The sequence below is a fragment of the Oncorhynchus gorbuscha genome, linkage group LG07 (genome assembly GCF_021184085.1).
Source record: "Oncorhynchus gorbuscha isolate QuinsamMale2020 ecotype Even-year linkage group LG07, OgorEven_v1.0, whole genome shotgun sequence".
Lineage (NCBI taxonomy): Eukaryota > Metazoa > Chordata > Actinopteri > Salmoniformes > Salmonidae > Oncorhynchus > Oncorhynchus gorbuscha.
This window is the reverse complement of record NC_060179.1, coordinates 61,177,426-61,191,934: the sequence shown is the minus strand read 5'-3', so window position 1 is coordinate 61,191,934 and position 14,509 is coordinate 61,177,426. Positions and strand designations below refer to the sequence as shown.

At 47.4% G+C, this 14,509-nt stretch overlaps 1 protein-coding gene across 1 annotated transcript in view; it reads right to left on the bottom strand.

The window, feature by feature from the left end:
* Positions 1-10,188, bottom strand: part of LOC124039024 (trinucleotide repeat-containing gene 6B protein-like) — a 59,029-nt gene extending 48,841 nt beyond the window's left edge. Inside the window, exons 1-10 of the mRNA XM_046354909.1 lie at positions 9,825-10,188; positions 8,194-8,281; positions 7,727-7,748; positions 5,422-5,778; positions 3,203-5,218; positions 2,235-2,990; positions 1,862-2,032; positions 767-966; positions 525-599; positions 140-349 (exon numbers count right to left, since the gene is read on the bottom strand). Of these exons, the coding sequence (XP_046210865.1) occupies positions 140-349; positions 525-599; positions 767-966; positions 1,862-2,032; positions 2,235-2,990; positions 3,203-5,218; positions 5,422-5,778; positions 7,727-7,748; positions 8,194-8,250 (3,864 nt within the window). The 5' untranslated portion in view covers positions 8,251-8,281; positions 9,825-10,188. The remainder of the gene's footprint in view (positions 1-139; positions 350-524; positions 600-766; positions 967-1,861; positions 2,033-2,234; positions 2,991-3,202; positions 5,219-5,421; positions 5,779-7,726; positions 7,749-8,193; positions 8,282-9,824) is intronic.
* Between the last annotated feature and the right edge of the window lie 4,321 nt (positions 10,189-14,509).

The following is a 14,509-nucleotide window of genomic DNA, read 5'->3' as shown; positions in this document are numbered from 1 at the left end:
AAATGGAACCATGTACCCTTTAGTGCACTACTTTTGACCAATACCTATAGGGCTCTTATCAAAAGTAGTGTACTATAAAGAGAATAGGATGCCATTTTAAACACATCCACAGAGCGTTGCAATGGTCTGAGGTACCAACCTTGTCATAGTAAGGCCCAGGGTCGCCAGGCCCCATCTCTTTGGAACCAGGTGAACGGTAGACCATCCCTCCTCCTCCCATGGCTCTCTGCCCTCCTTTACGCATCTCTCCATTGTAGTCATTCAGGCCCATCCCTCGCTTCTCTCCTTCCATCTTTTTATCCTGAGGACCAGGGGCCAAGTCCAGAGGCCGCCCACTAGGATCATCACCCTGCAAACATAGCACATATCCTCATCACTACCACCATAAATCAACCCCACCACACCTATTGGCATGTCACGCTCATTGTAATAGATACAACAACACATTTCTCACTACATACAGTATCTCAAACACACAGTGGATGCCTGTGGGCTCTAAACTTAGGCTTTTCTCTGAAACTTACCAGGAGCCCCATGTTGGAGAACTGTTTGTTCATGGGGTTCATCCAGGAGTCTCCTCCTCCACTCTTCAGGGGAGCCTGAGAGACAAACATACAGATATAACATTTCTGGTAGTAGGTTCTGGCACAAACAAAGGCCATTTTCCCACCAAAAGGCCTCATTAAAAATCCAACTCCTCTCAAGTATCTGAATGAGGCAACCACCATAGAAAACCTAACCTAACCCATTGTGGATGCTGTCCTACCTTGTTGTTGGGCTTCTTGCCCCCGTGACCTTGGCCCCAGCCCCCACTGTTATAGGACGAGCTGCTGCCCTGGGACCCAACACTGTTCCACACCCCTGCTCCTCCCTCCTCCTCTTCCTCCCAGCTGGGGTGACGCGAGGCCGCCACCGAGCCCTGGTCTCCCTCACCCCAGCCTCCTTCTTGCATAGACTTTGAACCTGCTATGGAAATAACAATGAGTAGCATTATTACACCAATAATATGCTGTGTGTTATGACGACACTGCAAATCTGTGATTGTGTCTGGAGTTTTGGGGAGACATTTTGTAAACAAACCCTATGTCTCCACCATTAATGGTTAAAAAGTTACTGATGATTTACTCTGAGAATTTAACATGATCAGAGTGAATATAATATTATAACGGCCATGGACATAAATGGTCACTGCTCACTAGAACTCGTCACTGCTCTGTGGGCAGAATGGCACTAACTTCATGACAGTCCGCTTGTAGTTTGCCAAAGAGCACCTCAAGGACGCAGACCATGAGAAACAAGATTATCTGGTCTGATGAAACCAATATTGAACTCTTTGGCCCGAATGCCAAGAATCACATCTGGAGCAAACCTGGCACCATCCCTACGGTGAAGCATGGTGGTGGCAGCATCATGCTGTGGGGATGTTTTTCAGCGGCAGGGACTGGGAGACTCGCAGGATCGAGGGAAATATTAACAGAGCAGAGGGAGATCAGAGAGATCCTTGATGAAAACCTGCTAAATAGCTGTGCAGCAATGGGAGAAACCTCCCAAATACAGGTGTGCCAAGCTTGTAGTGTCATACCCAAGAAGTTGAGGTTGTAGTCGCTGCCAAAGGTGCTTCAACAAAGTACTGAGTAAAGGGTCTGAATACTATGAAAATGTGTACATTTGTAATTTGCAAAAAAACGTATTTTTTTTTGTTACATTATGGGGTATTGTGTGTAGATTGATGAAGGGAAATCAATATACTCAATTTTAGAATGTAGAAAAGGTAAAGTGGTGTAAATACTTTCTGAATGCACTGAACCTAATCAGACAACGTCATGTCTTTTTGAGGCTTTACAGTAGTTAGTTTCCTTACCAGATTTGATGGGGTTGGGTGAGGGGTTTCCCCAGCCAGAGGTGTTCTTCCCAGGTTCCTCCCCAGGGTCTCCCCAGCCGGTGGGGGTCTCAGTGGGCTTCCCCCAGGCTGCGGTGCCATTGTCCACCGGGGGGTCTGAGGGAGAGCCACCGTCCCAGCCAGACGATGGAGCTACACACATGGGCAGGGATAGGGAGGTATCCATCAGTGATACAGTGGTGTGATTTATGTACTGTGCTCTATAGGTTGATGGAAAAGACTGAGTTCTATAAGCCTTCCACTCCGCATGTCTATTAGGTAATAGGCTTAAATCTTATATTAAAAAAATCTATGCGAACGGTCCTGCACATCGGCCTAACAGTTAGTCTCTTACCCATCCCTGGAGCTTTCCCAGGTCCAGGTCCATGGCCAGGGTTGATGTCCCTGCCTCCCATCCCAGTGGGCTGCCTCCCAGGCCCAGGTTGCTGCTGTAGAGCTGGAGGCCCAGGCTGCTGCGGTGGTCCTGGTCCCTGGCCGTGCATTGGCAACTGCTGACCAGTGGGAACGCCGTTCTTCTCCCACAGGTTGACAGTCTTGTTATTAAACTGGCTGGGGTCTCCCCAAGCCGACGTCCCATCGTCAATGTCCATCTTCCTGCTAATGAATTGTGGTGAAGGTTCCTCCCAACCGCTGGACTGCGGCCCCTCTCCTCCATTAGGACCGCTGGGGATGGGTCCGGCCGTCCAGCCTGAGCTGCTTTGGTTTTGGGCCTGGGGGCCCGATGGTCTCCCCCAGCCCTCTCCTCCTTGCATGTCCCCTGGGTTCAGTGCTTGCTGCGGTAGCGGCTGCTGCTGGGGCTGTGATTGGTGCTGCTGCTTTTGTGCCATGGGGCCTTTCACAGAGGCTGTCTGGCTGTTTGGCATCTGTGACGGGTGCATTTTCCCACCCCCCCCTCCACCCCAACGCCCCTGGTGGGGTTTGCTGCCCCCCATGTCCACACCTGCCCCTCCTCCACATGTACCTCCTGCCCCCCAGGCTCTCCTAGGGGCTCCCTCGTCCCAGCTACCCCACGTACCGACTTCTGAGTCTCCCCCACCTTTCCTTTCCTCTCCCCATGCTCCTCCTCCACTGCTTGATTTGGCCTCTCGCTCTCCCCAGTCCCCCCACCCCTCTCCCTCTGTCCACCACACCCTCCTCCATCCCTCCCCATCTCCTTCCATCCTCCTCCTGTCCCCTTCTCCTCCTGGCTGCCTCCCCAGCCACCACCTCCTCCTCCTCCTCCTCCACCGTGGTTACCCTGTTGTCCATTATCTCCCCACCCTCCTCCTCCACCTCCTCTACTACTACGTTCCCTCCCTCCACCCCACTCTGATCCTTCGTTCCCCCATCCTTTTCCTTGGCTCTCCCCCGGTCCTACCCCACCCCAGCCTCCTGTAGGCTTCCCCTGGCCTGGTCCAAGGCCTCCTCCTCCTCCCATACCTGCTCCAGTGGTCATTGACGCAGATTGTGTGACACCAGAAACATTCCTCATGTTGGATCCCGGGTGAGGTGGTCCTCGGCTGGGTAGGGAGTTGCTGCTGTTACCACCACTCTCCCAGCCCTCCCCAGAGGTCCCCAGGGAAGGGTTGGAGTTCAGGTTTGGAGCTGAGCCAGGGAGAAGGGAAGGAGAATCAGTAGTTGTAGCAGAGCCAGTGGAGTACTGAGAAGATGGACCAATGGGAGGTGGAGAGTTTTTGGATGAAGCAGACAACCCAGAACCTCCTTTTCCTGGTTCTAGGTCCCAGGCCACGTTCTGTCTGATCTGGGTCTGGCCCCAGCCCGTGTTGGAGAGGACGCGCGGGTCCAGGTCATTCCGGCTGAGCATTGCCTGTAAGGCCACTTCAGGGTTGGGTGGTGGGGGATGGGAATACCGGTGGTGGCCATACCCATGGTGTTGATTGTGATTGCCGCCACCTCTGGAGTTTCCTCCACCGCTGGATGAAGAATGACCTCTTCCACCCCGGCCCCCCCACTCCCCTGTGTCCCCCTCTGTCCCTCCATCCCCCACTCCAACTCCCTTCTGATTGTCCAAAGCTCTTGTTGTAGTGGTGGTTGATTTGGGAGAAGAGGCGGCGGCAGGGGGGTTGCCGATGCTGCCCCCGCTGCTGCTGCTGCTACTGCTGCGGCCGCCGACACCACCAGCCTCCCCTCCTGAATTGCCAACTCCACCACTTCCACCCATCCCACCTGAATTACCTCCCCAGTCTCCAACTGAAGACCCTCGCTCTCCTCCTCCTCCCCACCCTCCCTGAGATACCCCGGCGGTCTGAGTGTTACCCCCACTTCCAGCGCCCCAGGCTTTCCCTCCATTACCCCCCTGAGCGCTGTACCCCCACCGCGAGCCTCCACCACCCTCAGCAGCTCCCCCTTCCCAACCATCAGTCCTTGAGGCACCCGTTTTGGAGTTAGCAGCGGGGAAAGGCTGGCCTCCCCAGGAGGAAGAGGTTTGGGAAGTAGAGAGGTTGTCTCCCCCGTTGCCTCCTCCCCCACAGTCTATATTGGCTCCCTCCCCTGTCCCCGCATTTTTTGGTCCTGCTCCGGTCTCCAGCGCCGCTCCACCCCAGCCCCCATCCGACGGGTGCTCTCTTTCTCTGGATTGCATTTGGTGAAGTTGGTGCTGATGAGCAGATTGATTCAAAGCTAGAGGTGGGTTCCCCAGGGCCAGGGGAGGGTTGTTGGCAGACAGAGACCCAACCTGGCTCTGGCTCTGGAGGAAGGAAGAGGGGGGGGCACCTTCAGAGGAAGCTGCCCCAGCTCCATCCTGCTGCACTAGGGCAGGCCAGGCAGAAGGGTTGGCATTTGGGTTGAAGTTGGCACCAGGGATCCCCCCACTGCCACCAAGCGAGCCATCAGGGCCCACTGGCAGAGGGGAGGATTTGGGAATGGGTGGCAATGACGTCCCTGGGGCTGCATTCCCTTCTACAGGACCCTGTGAGGCAGCAGACCCCCACACCACACTGCCGGACAGCATACATTCATTGGACATTGAGAACGAGGAAGTGGGTGAAGGACTGCCAGGATCCCCACCTTTCCATGAGGCACAGCTGTTCGGTATTCCACCACCGCCCTCCACCGACGACTCACTACCGCTTCCTGGCCCTGAAGCTCCACCTCCTCCGCTCCCGTCACCTGGGGCGATGTTAGGCCACTCCTCTAGGTCTGAGCCGTCCACAATGACCTTCTCCCTGCCCTGAGAGGAGGGCAGGCTGCCAGAGCCCGTCCCCCACGTGGAATTTGCATAATTTGAAGAAGTAGAAGAAGCAGCGATTGATGATGAAGAGGATGATGAGGTGAGGGGCAGTGAGGGTGCAGCTGGACCCACATAGCCTGGACTGGAATCTGGACGGGAAACAACAAAGACACGAGAGACACACACATTGACTGCCGCCCAATTTTTATGGACTTGGACAAAGAGAGAACAAACAGTTTTCCCCAAAACGGTCTACCAAGACAAAGCGAGTAAAGTGGGATGCACTTCTAAAGTATTCAAACAGAGCGTAACTTCGCATGATGCCCCATGTCGACTCGTGCCAGACACCCACCTGAGGCAGCAGCCATGGTTGCGTTGAGGCCGTCTCCCCCTCCGCCCCCTCCACCCAGTAGCATGGAGGACAGCGGCGGCTGGCCCCTCTTCAGTAGCACTTTGTGGTCTTGCTGGCAGCGGAATCGCGGGGGCACTTCGCGGGGCATGTAGCGCTGGGGGGCCTGGGTGCCTGCTGTGGGGGGCTGTCCGTTGGCCACCGCCGGCCGCTTCGCATTGTTCCCGCCCTGAGGGGGGGCGCCGCCTGCAGCCGCGGTGGCAGGGGAGGAGGATGCCGAGGGGGTGGGTCCAGGGCTGGGGGAAGCAGAGCTGGGGGCAGCAGGAGACTGGGTGGACAAGGGCTTGGTCAATTCTGGCACTGCATGGTGAAGGAGAAGACAGAGAAGTTAGTAAGGAGTATAGAGGACATTCAGCATAAAAATGGTGATATGAAATTAAAATAATATTTCCTAGTGGATAATAAAACATTTTATCTAGCCATCATCATACGGCAGGGTAGCCAAGTGGTTAGAGCGTTGGACTAGTAACCAGAAGGTTGCAAGTTCAAACCCCCCGAGCTGACAAGGTAAAAATCTGTCGTTTTGCCCCTGAACAGGCAGTTAACCCACTGTTCCTAGGCAGTCATTGAAAATAAGAATTTGTTCTTAATTAACCGACTTGCCTAGTTAAATAAAGTTAAATTGCCACATGCATCTAAACAATAGACCAGACCTGGTTCAAATACATCAAATACATATATACTACTTTCATTTGAAGTATTTTGAAATAATTGGCTTGGGTTATTTGAAATTGGCTTAGGCCATGAACAGGGGTATTTGGAAATTGGAAACTATTTAAGATTCTTTATCTATCGGAATATCTGTAGCTACTTTTAAAGTAAATAACTGCAGTCAACTTCTGCCCTAAGTTAGGAGATAAAGCAGATTGCGTTGTTCATTTCACCCTTCACATTTTTCATTTCGAAGCTTACCGGTAGTCCCCAGTCATATGGTATATGTTTTCAAGCACATAACGACAAGACCGTTGACTGTTGTGCAGCACTCGTCAGGAAATCTAGTTACAGTATGGAAATTACAACTTTGCCAGCTAGATATCTTATAACTAAGTTAACTGTCTAACATGTGCTAATTGCTCTGCAGTTGTACATTTGGTTTGCTAATTTAGTGGCAAGTTAGCTAGCTTCTTGCAAAATTAAGAGTCTTGGTAACAACAGAGAATCCCCTCCTGGATCTCGAGGCTTACGGTCTAATATTTGCTTTGTGCGTACAGCAAACTGAGTAGCAATTTTAAGTTACTTGTATAACTTTAAGAGCTGGGATGTCTGTCCTGCAAATTGTTTGTCAGAGACTGCATAAAATGTTTTCAATGTGTTCATGAGCATTTAGCTAGCATTCCCTATGGGATTTTACATATACTTGTTAGCATTGCTAACCTTTGGGGTTCGAAAATAGCACCCCTTGTGTTCAGTGCCAGTATTACCAAATATCCTGGGATCGCACAAGGATTCCAAATACATTTCAAATAACACTAGAGCAAATCAGACCGGAGTTAAAAATGCATGGAGTATTGCAATATTTGTATGAGTATTTTCAAATGCATGTCAATATTTTCTAAATGCCTTCCCTAATATGTACAGGGGGTACTGGCCACACTATTGTTATTTTACTGCTGCTCTTTAATTATTTGTTACTTTTATTTCTTCTTTTTTTCCATATATTTTTTAAAACTGTTGTTGGTTAAGGTTGTAAGCATTTCACTGTAAGGTCTACACCCGTTGTATACAGTGCATGTGACAAATACGATTTGATTTAATATATTCCAATATTCAGTTACTTGTGAGAAGGATAAAAGAGGGAAAGACACAGTGCTCTTTATCTGCTGGATAGTGTGTCACTGGAGTGACAAAGCACAAAGCCAACCGCATAAACAAACAAAGCTCAGGCACCCAGAACCAAAATCTTGCGTAATTGCATCAGATGCTTGATTAAGTTCTGGTGGGAGAAATATTAGAAAATGTACTAATGAGACTAGCGAAGTCTCTAGCAAAGTCTCCACCCCTCCGAACAGAAAGTTTTGGGCAAGTCCATGAGCCAAAGATGCAAGCACTTGCGAAATCGTGATTAGTACAAATGATCAGTGAAGAAAAATCTGCATACTGGAACAGTACTAAATTCCTCATTAGGTGTAGCAAAAAAATGCTAGCGATGAGAACGACAAGACCGCCATAAGCAGACAGAGAAACAGGTGCGACGTTGTGAACATTGCAACCAGGTGAATCTAGCAGAGGACACAAAGACACCACTCACCTTTGTTTTTTTGCTCTGCAACCTGAAATAAGACAAAAGTACATCAAAAGCCAAATATGGAGATATTAATTAATTTGTTAAAGACATTCAAGTGAAAAACAAACATAACTGTATGAACATCAAAGTAGGACAATGAAAGAGTCAAATGTGTGGTGTGGCAGTGGCTGTTTGGAGTACTGTGGTCTGGACAGAGTGACAGGCATAACAACACTAATCAACAATCTATTTTTCATTACATTTAATTTATTGAGACTTGTTGTGTGTATTGTATACAACTTTGCAATACTGAATATACCCCAGCTGGCCAGGTCATCACAACTTGGTGATATCATGTAGCCTATAATCTGGTTAATCAGAATACTATTGTGTCAAAACAAAAGTTCTAAGAAAAACAATAAGACTGCAACAAGTTAAACTGAGCATCATTCTGGGCAAAGTTGTATGTTGGCGTGGAAATACATCTTTACCTTCTGAGATGCTTCCCTTTTCCTTTTGTCGTCTTTCTTCCTTTTCTTGTCTTCCATGAACTACTGTTCCCTGTCCTGATACTCTTTTCTGGGGTGAGAGGAAATAGAAGAAACACATTATAAACCGCAAACCAGTGCAACTGTCCTTAGAACAATCTGTATACTGGCTTGAGCCACAATGATTTACAAGCCTAGGGTTCAGAAGATTGCTTGGCAGGTGATGTACTGTTCATAGGGTAATTATCCACATAATACACCTGCAGGAAATTTCTGGCTTATCCTCCCCTCCAAGCCTTGTGAGTTGAGGATGGAGTGTTTAAGTCTTGTTCTAAGCTTCGAATGCTAAAGGCCCAGTCCTGTTGACTAAGCAGGGACACACTTTCTAATGCCTTGTTTTCAAACTATGACTTAACAGTAGCTAGCCTATGCCATGACAGCACTGTAAGGGATCTGAAGTATGGCTGCCTTGACACACCTATTAAAATGCAGTTACTGTTTCTAAAAGGCGAGATATACTAAACGGGTTGATGTTTCTCTTAAGGAACTCATAAGTAAGCATTCAAATACAAAACGGGGCATGTAACGTTACATCACAAAAAATACATGAACAGCCAGCACACTCATTGTTGATAAGAGTCAAGGTGACACATCGCCATGGACACAAAATGCTCTTAAAATTACCTGTAAAGGCAACAAAACTGATCACAATGCGAATGTACAGCTATCTGGCCCTTATTTATCAGTGGCATAGTTAACGTTAGAGGCTATGGGGGCTCACTATGAGCCACAGTTGTCATGATTTCGGGAGCTCGGGGTAACTACTGTCAGCCTTCTGTAGCTGGTTACGTTAGCTGCAACAGCTATCCTTCATTCACGCACGTGACCTTTCGTGCATGGGAATAAGCAACATAGTTCGCTAGCTACCTTTGCAAGTATGAAGGTGCAACAATTATTACAATGTAACTAGCTAATACTAAACCCTGCCGATGGTGGCCATTCAGCAACCGTGGCTAACAACCAAAACGCTGTATGTCGATGGATGTTAGCCATCGTTATGAAACTATGGCGGGCTAAAAATGGACACACGACAAGGACAACAGGCTCAGATCACGAAACCGATGAGCTAACGTTATCTATCCACGCAACACAGGTAGTTCACTGACTAACGGTAAATGGACCAACGTCTTCATATTTTAGTGTACGCGAGGTCTTGCACCGACCTAGCAAGGTAAAAGAGATGTAGCTAAATTAGCCATCTGCTGTGTCGACCAACTACACATCCTGTAACTAGTTGCTAAACTAGCTAGCAAGCGAATACCACATTTGTTTTGTTGTTAAATACAAGTATGCCAGCATTATTTTCTGCAGGATTACTACCCAGACTCCGGATTTATATTGCTACATTGGTCTGCTCGTGACTGAAGTGAGCGCCAAGAGAACTCCTCCAGAGGCTCACTCGCGCGACGACATCAACTCTGTAGCATGCTAGCTAGACATATTTTAGCACCGATGTCGACAGAAAATTGCTGCGTTGCAAGACTGTTAGCAATAGCCTCTTATCTATGGAATATGCATATTATTGCAACATATGCATGCAGTTAACCAACAACTTGTGACGAAGATATACTCACCTCAGGAATCACATATGAAATAGAGCTAGCTAACTAAAGCTAAGATTATTTCCTCTTTCATCTGTGGCTAAAGTGCTTCAGTGCGAAATCCTCGTTTTTTTTGTCATTTGAGGCTACTTGAAAATCAACAGCCCCTAAACGAATAATGAAGTAACGTTATGTGGCTAACAAAGAAATATACTTGTTGGTGCTCTTGATTTCTAAGTAAGTACTATGATAATGTAAACCTAGCTAATGTGCAGAAGAATTCGTTTTTAAAGCGCTGGAAAGTCAGTTGGTTGACGGTCGGCCATTTTGCAGCTATGAATCGAATGTCTCGCCAGCAGCAAGCTCTCTCTGGTGGGGGGTTGAGGGAGATTTTTGTCCTTCAATTAGACAACTGTGGAGTTAGTTTCATACAGCATCATTACCGTTAGACAATAATTCCTTCGTCAAATAAAATACCAGTTTTAATGAATGTCATGGGTTGATCAAGTATGGACACTGTGTGCTGTTAAGGGCTGTCTTTGTAATGACGTCGTATTTCAAAAATGTCTGCCATAAAAATGTTTTAATTTCATGGATTTGGTATTCTAACTGAAACGTTTAGAAGCCCCCCGCCCTTCCCATATTATTTAGAGGCATTGATTGTAAGATGTACTTTTTTGTGCTGCAGTATTGACTAAACCCTGAGAGTGGCGCAATTTCTTGCTCATTTTCTCCCCCAAAGAATCCGCTCGTTTGCTGTCTGTCTGCGAGGCGTTTGTGTTCCTTTTTGTTGAACTTGTCAGGGATACAGTATTTTGGTTGCAACAGTGGTGAAAATCTAATTTGAACTGATTATAACTATATTTCAAATGTACAAGTATAGTTGTCTTCTTTAATTACTTGGATGCTGTCTTCAACTTATTTTTGGTCTATCAAGAAAGAGAGAAGCAAGGAAAACGAAATAAGGAGTGATGGACAAAGAAGAGGATTGAGCAGGTGAACCAACAGAAGACAGGCCAGAGGAAAGAAGACCCAGGGAAAGTCAGGAACATGGGAAAAACAAAAATATAAAAGCAACATGCAACAATTTAAATGATTTGACTGAATTACAGTTAATTTAATGAAATCAGTCAATTTAGAAATTAATTAAATTAAATAGGTCTTAATCTATGGATTTGAGATGACTGGGCAGGGGTGCAAACATGGTTGGGCCTGGGAGGGCATAGGCCCACCCACTTGGGAGCCAGACCCAGCCAATCAGAATGAGTTTTTCCCCACAAAAGGTCTTTATTACATGCATAAATACTCTTCAGTTTCATCAGCTGCCTGGGTGGCTGGTCTCAGACGATCCCGCAGGTGAAGAAACCAGATTTGGAGGTCCTGGGCTTGCATGGTTACACGTGGTCTGCGGTTGTGAGGCCGGTTGGACGTACTGCAGAATTCTCTAAAATGATGTTAGAGGTGGCTTATGGGAGAGAAATGGACATTACATTCTCTGAGAATAGAGAATACGATAGACATCAAGAAAGCCAGTCAGTTGATTATTGACAAGTTTTTCCAACACTTGATAAACAGGGCAAAATAGAAATTGGCCTGTAACAGTTAGGATCAGCTTGATCTCCCCCATTAAATAAAGGATGCAACGTGGCTGCCTTCTGTCACGAACCGGCTCAAAGCCCGTAACAAAGGGAGGCAACGTGGAGATAAGGAGTAGCAAAATATGTATTTATTAACTAAAGCAACTAAGTATAATATACAATGGTGTGTGTAATCAGTAATCAGTAGTGTAAGTGAGTGTTTTGCATGCATGAATGTGATAATGCAGGGTGATGAAAGGTGCCAAAGCAAACAAACAAAAGGCCACCAAGAACCACAACACAATCTACAAAAGGTGTCTGCATGGAGAGAGTCTCCTCCATGAATGTTGAAGAGGTCTATTTATCCTGGGAGACACCTGGCCCAGGTTTTTCCCATGTAGCTGACGACCCTCTCAACTCCGCCCACCGGCATCCTAATAAGGAAACAAGAACAAAGACAGAATACGGCAGACAGAGTGGGAGGGTCGTCACACTTCCAAGCAATGGGAACCACCCCAGAGAGGAGAGACAGGCTTAGCAATGATAGGGGCTGCAACCTTAAAGGATCTAAACCATCTGACCCAGATGTTTTTGGGGGGTCAAGTTTAAGGAGCTCCTTTAGCACCTCAGACTCAGTGAAATTTTGTAGCAGGGCAGGGGAAAAAGAGGGAGGAGCACCAGGGCTAGTTGCATTAGAAGGGGTGGGAGATGAGGAAATGTTGGATGGGCAATGAGGCATGGCTGAGTCAAATAGGAATCCTGACTTAATGAAATGGTGATTAAAGAGCTCAGCCATGTGTTCCTTGTCAGTAACAACCACATCATGGGACATGGGCAGCTGCGAGGAAGAGGGTTGATTCTCCAGGCCTTTAACCATTTTCCAGAACTTTTTGGGGTTAGACCCACAGAGAGAGAACTGCTCCTTAAAGTAACTAACTTTGGCCTTCCAGCCTGAGTGCACTTATTTCTCATTTGCCTGAACGAGAGCCAGTCAGCCTGAGTATGTGTGTGCCCAGCCTTTCGCCAAATGGAATTGTTGAGTTGGAGTAACTCTGCAAGATGACTGTCGAAACGGGCTGAACCTGTTTTTTTTTCATCTTTATGGGGTATATTATACCACTGAAAATATTTTAAAAAGAAGGTCCAAGGGTCTTCGACAGAGGGGATCAAGCTGATTCTATACCAATTTACAGAGGCCAGGTCATGAAGGAAGGCTTGCTCATTCAAGTTTTTTAGCAAGCGTCTATGACAAATCAGGACAGGTTGTTTCACTGAGCAGCCATTACGAACAAGCTGTAAAACAGTGATCACTAAGGTAATTACAGAAAACACCAGACTGATACCTATCCGGATTATTTGTGACGATAACATCAATGACAAACATTGGCAGTAGAATGGCCCTTAGTGAAAAGCTTAGTGACTTTCAACGAAGCACTGTCATTGGATGCCACCTTTCCAACAATTCAGTTAGTCAAGACTCTGTCCTGCTAGAGCTGCCCCGTTCAACTGTAAGTGCTGTTATTATGAAGTTGAAAGTCTAGGAGCAACAACGGCTCAGCCGCAAAGTGGTAGACCACACAAGCTCACAGAACTGGACTGCCGAGTGCTGAAGCGCATAGCACGTAAAAATTTGCCTGTCCTAGTTTGCAACACTCACTACTGAGTTCCAAACTGCTTCTGGAAGCACTGTCAGCACAATAACTGTTTGTTGCGAGCCGAGCAGCCATACACAAGCCTAAGATCACCGTGCGCAATGCCAAGCATCGGCTGGAGCTTGCCACCATTGGACTCTGGAACAGTGTAAACAGTGAATCACGTTTCACCATCTGGCAGTCAGAGGGACAAATCTGGGTTTGGCAGATGCCAGGAGAACGCTACCTGTCCCAATGCATAGTGCCAACTGTAAAGAGGCCCCTTAGTTCCAGTGAAGGGAAATCTTAACGCTACATCATTCAAATGGTCAGTTGTTCCTTCACAGCTAACTTTACCAGCAGAGGGTACTATGGACACAGAAATACACTATTATGCCAGACCAATAAGCCATTGAAGCATTCTGTTTACTTTACCATGAGTGCTGGTTAAGGCGGTAAATACTCATTATTTAGGCATAGGAACTTTTATATGAGGGACCTTTTGGATCCAGTCAGTCTCTAGCAGGGCAAAAATATTTAAAAACCTGTTATAGGATCCTATGCCTAATGTTTGATATAGTCATTCTACCCTCATCTAACAATTTATTTCTCTCCCACTCACTACCCTTCCTCTCTCCATTCTCATCATTATAAAATGTGAAATGGGAGACCCTGGCTTACTGTACTCTTCTGCCCCCCCCCCCCCCCCCCGGCCAGCTGTTGAATACATTCCCACCCTTTGGTGCAGACAGCTGCCCATAGCAGGAGGTCCAGCACAGTCACACCAGAGTACATAACACCTCCCCCATGAGACACACCATCACACACCATACTGGCATGGGAGGTATGTTTAGATGTACATCTATACATCATGGGAGATATGCCATGGACATAATTTCTCTATCATGTACAGTGTGAAACCATTTCCACAAAGAGTAGTCTATAGGCTACTGGATAGCAATGATTGAGTCAGAGAAAGGCAAGACCAATGAAGTCCTGAGCAGTGAAGGCTATGGCTAACATACAAGTGCCTCCTGCCCTGTAACTCTGAAGCAGGCTTTACAATTACAGTGCTGTATGGGGTGGATATCTAATATCTCCCTGATACTTTAGAAACACTCCATCACGAATACTTCCTTTCACCCTAATACATTTGATTAGAGCAGGCTTTACACCTACAGCCAGTCTGAGCTGTCTTCTATACTGATTCTGCAGAGTGTCATTGAGCGTTGAGGGAGAGGCAGGAAACACGTCTTTCTGCGGGGTGTGAACAGAGACAGGAAGTGGAGGTGCCTGGCCCAGGAATGTCTCTGCCTCTCTGGCCCCGCCCACAGGAAATGCCAGTCCGCTGCGTGTCTGGATCAACAGGCTTCTGGAGGTCCTTAGACAGGGGACTGGAGTGCATCACAAATAACACCCTATCCTCTATATAGTGCAGTACTTTTGACCAGAGCCGTTTGGGCCCTGGTCAAAAGTACTGCACTATAAAAGGAATAGGGTACCATTTAGG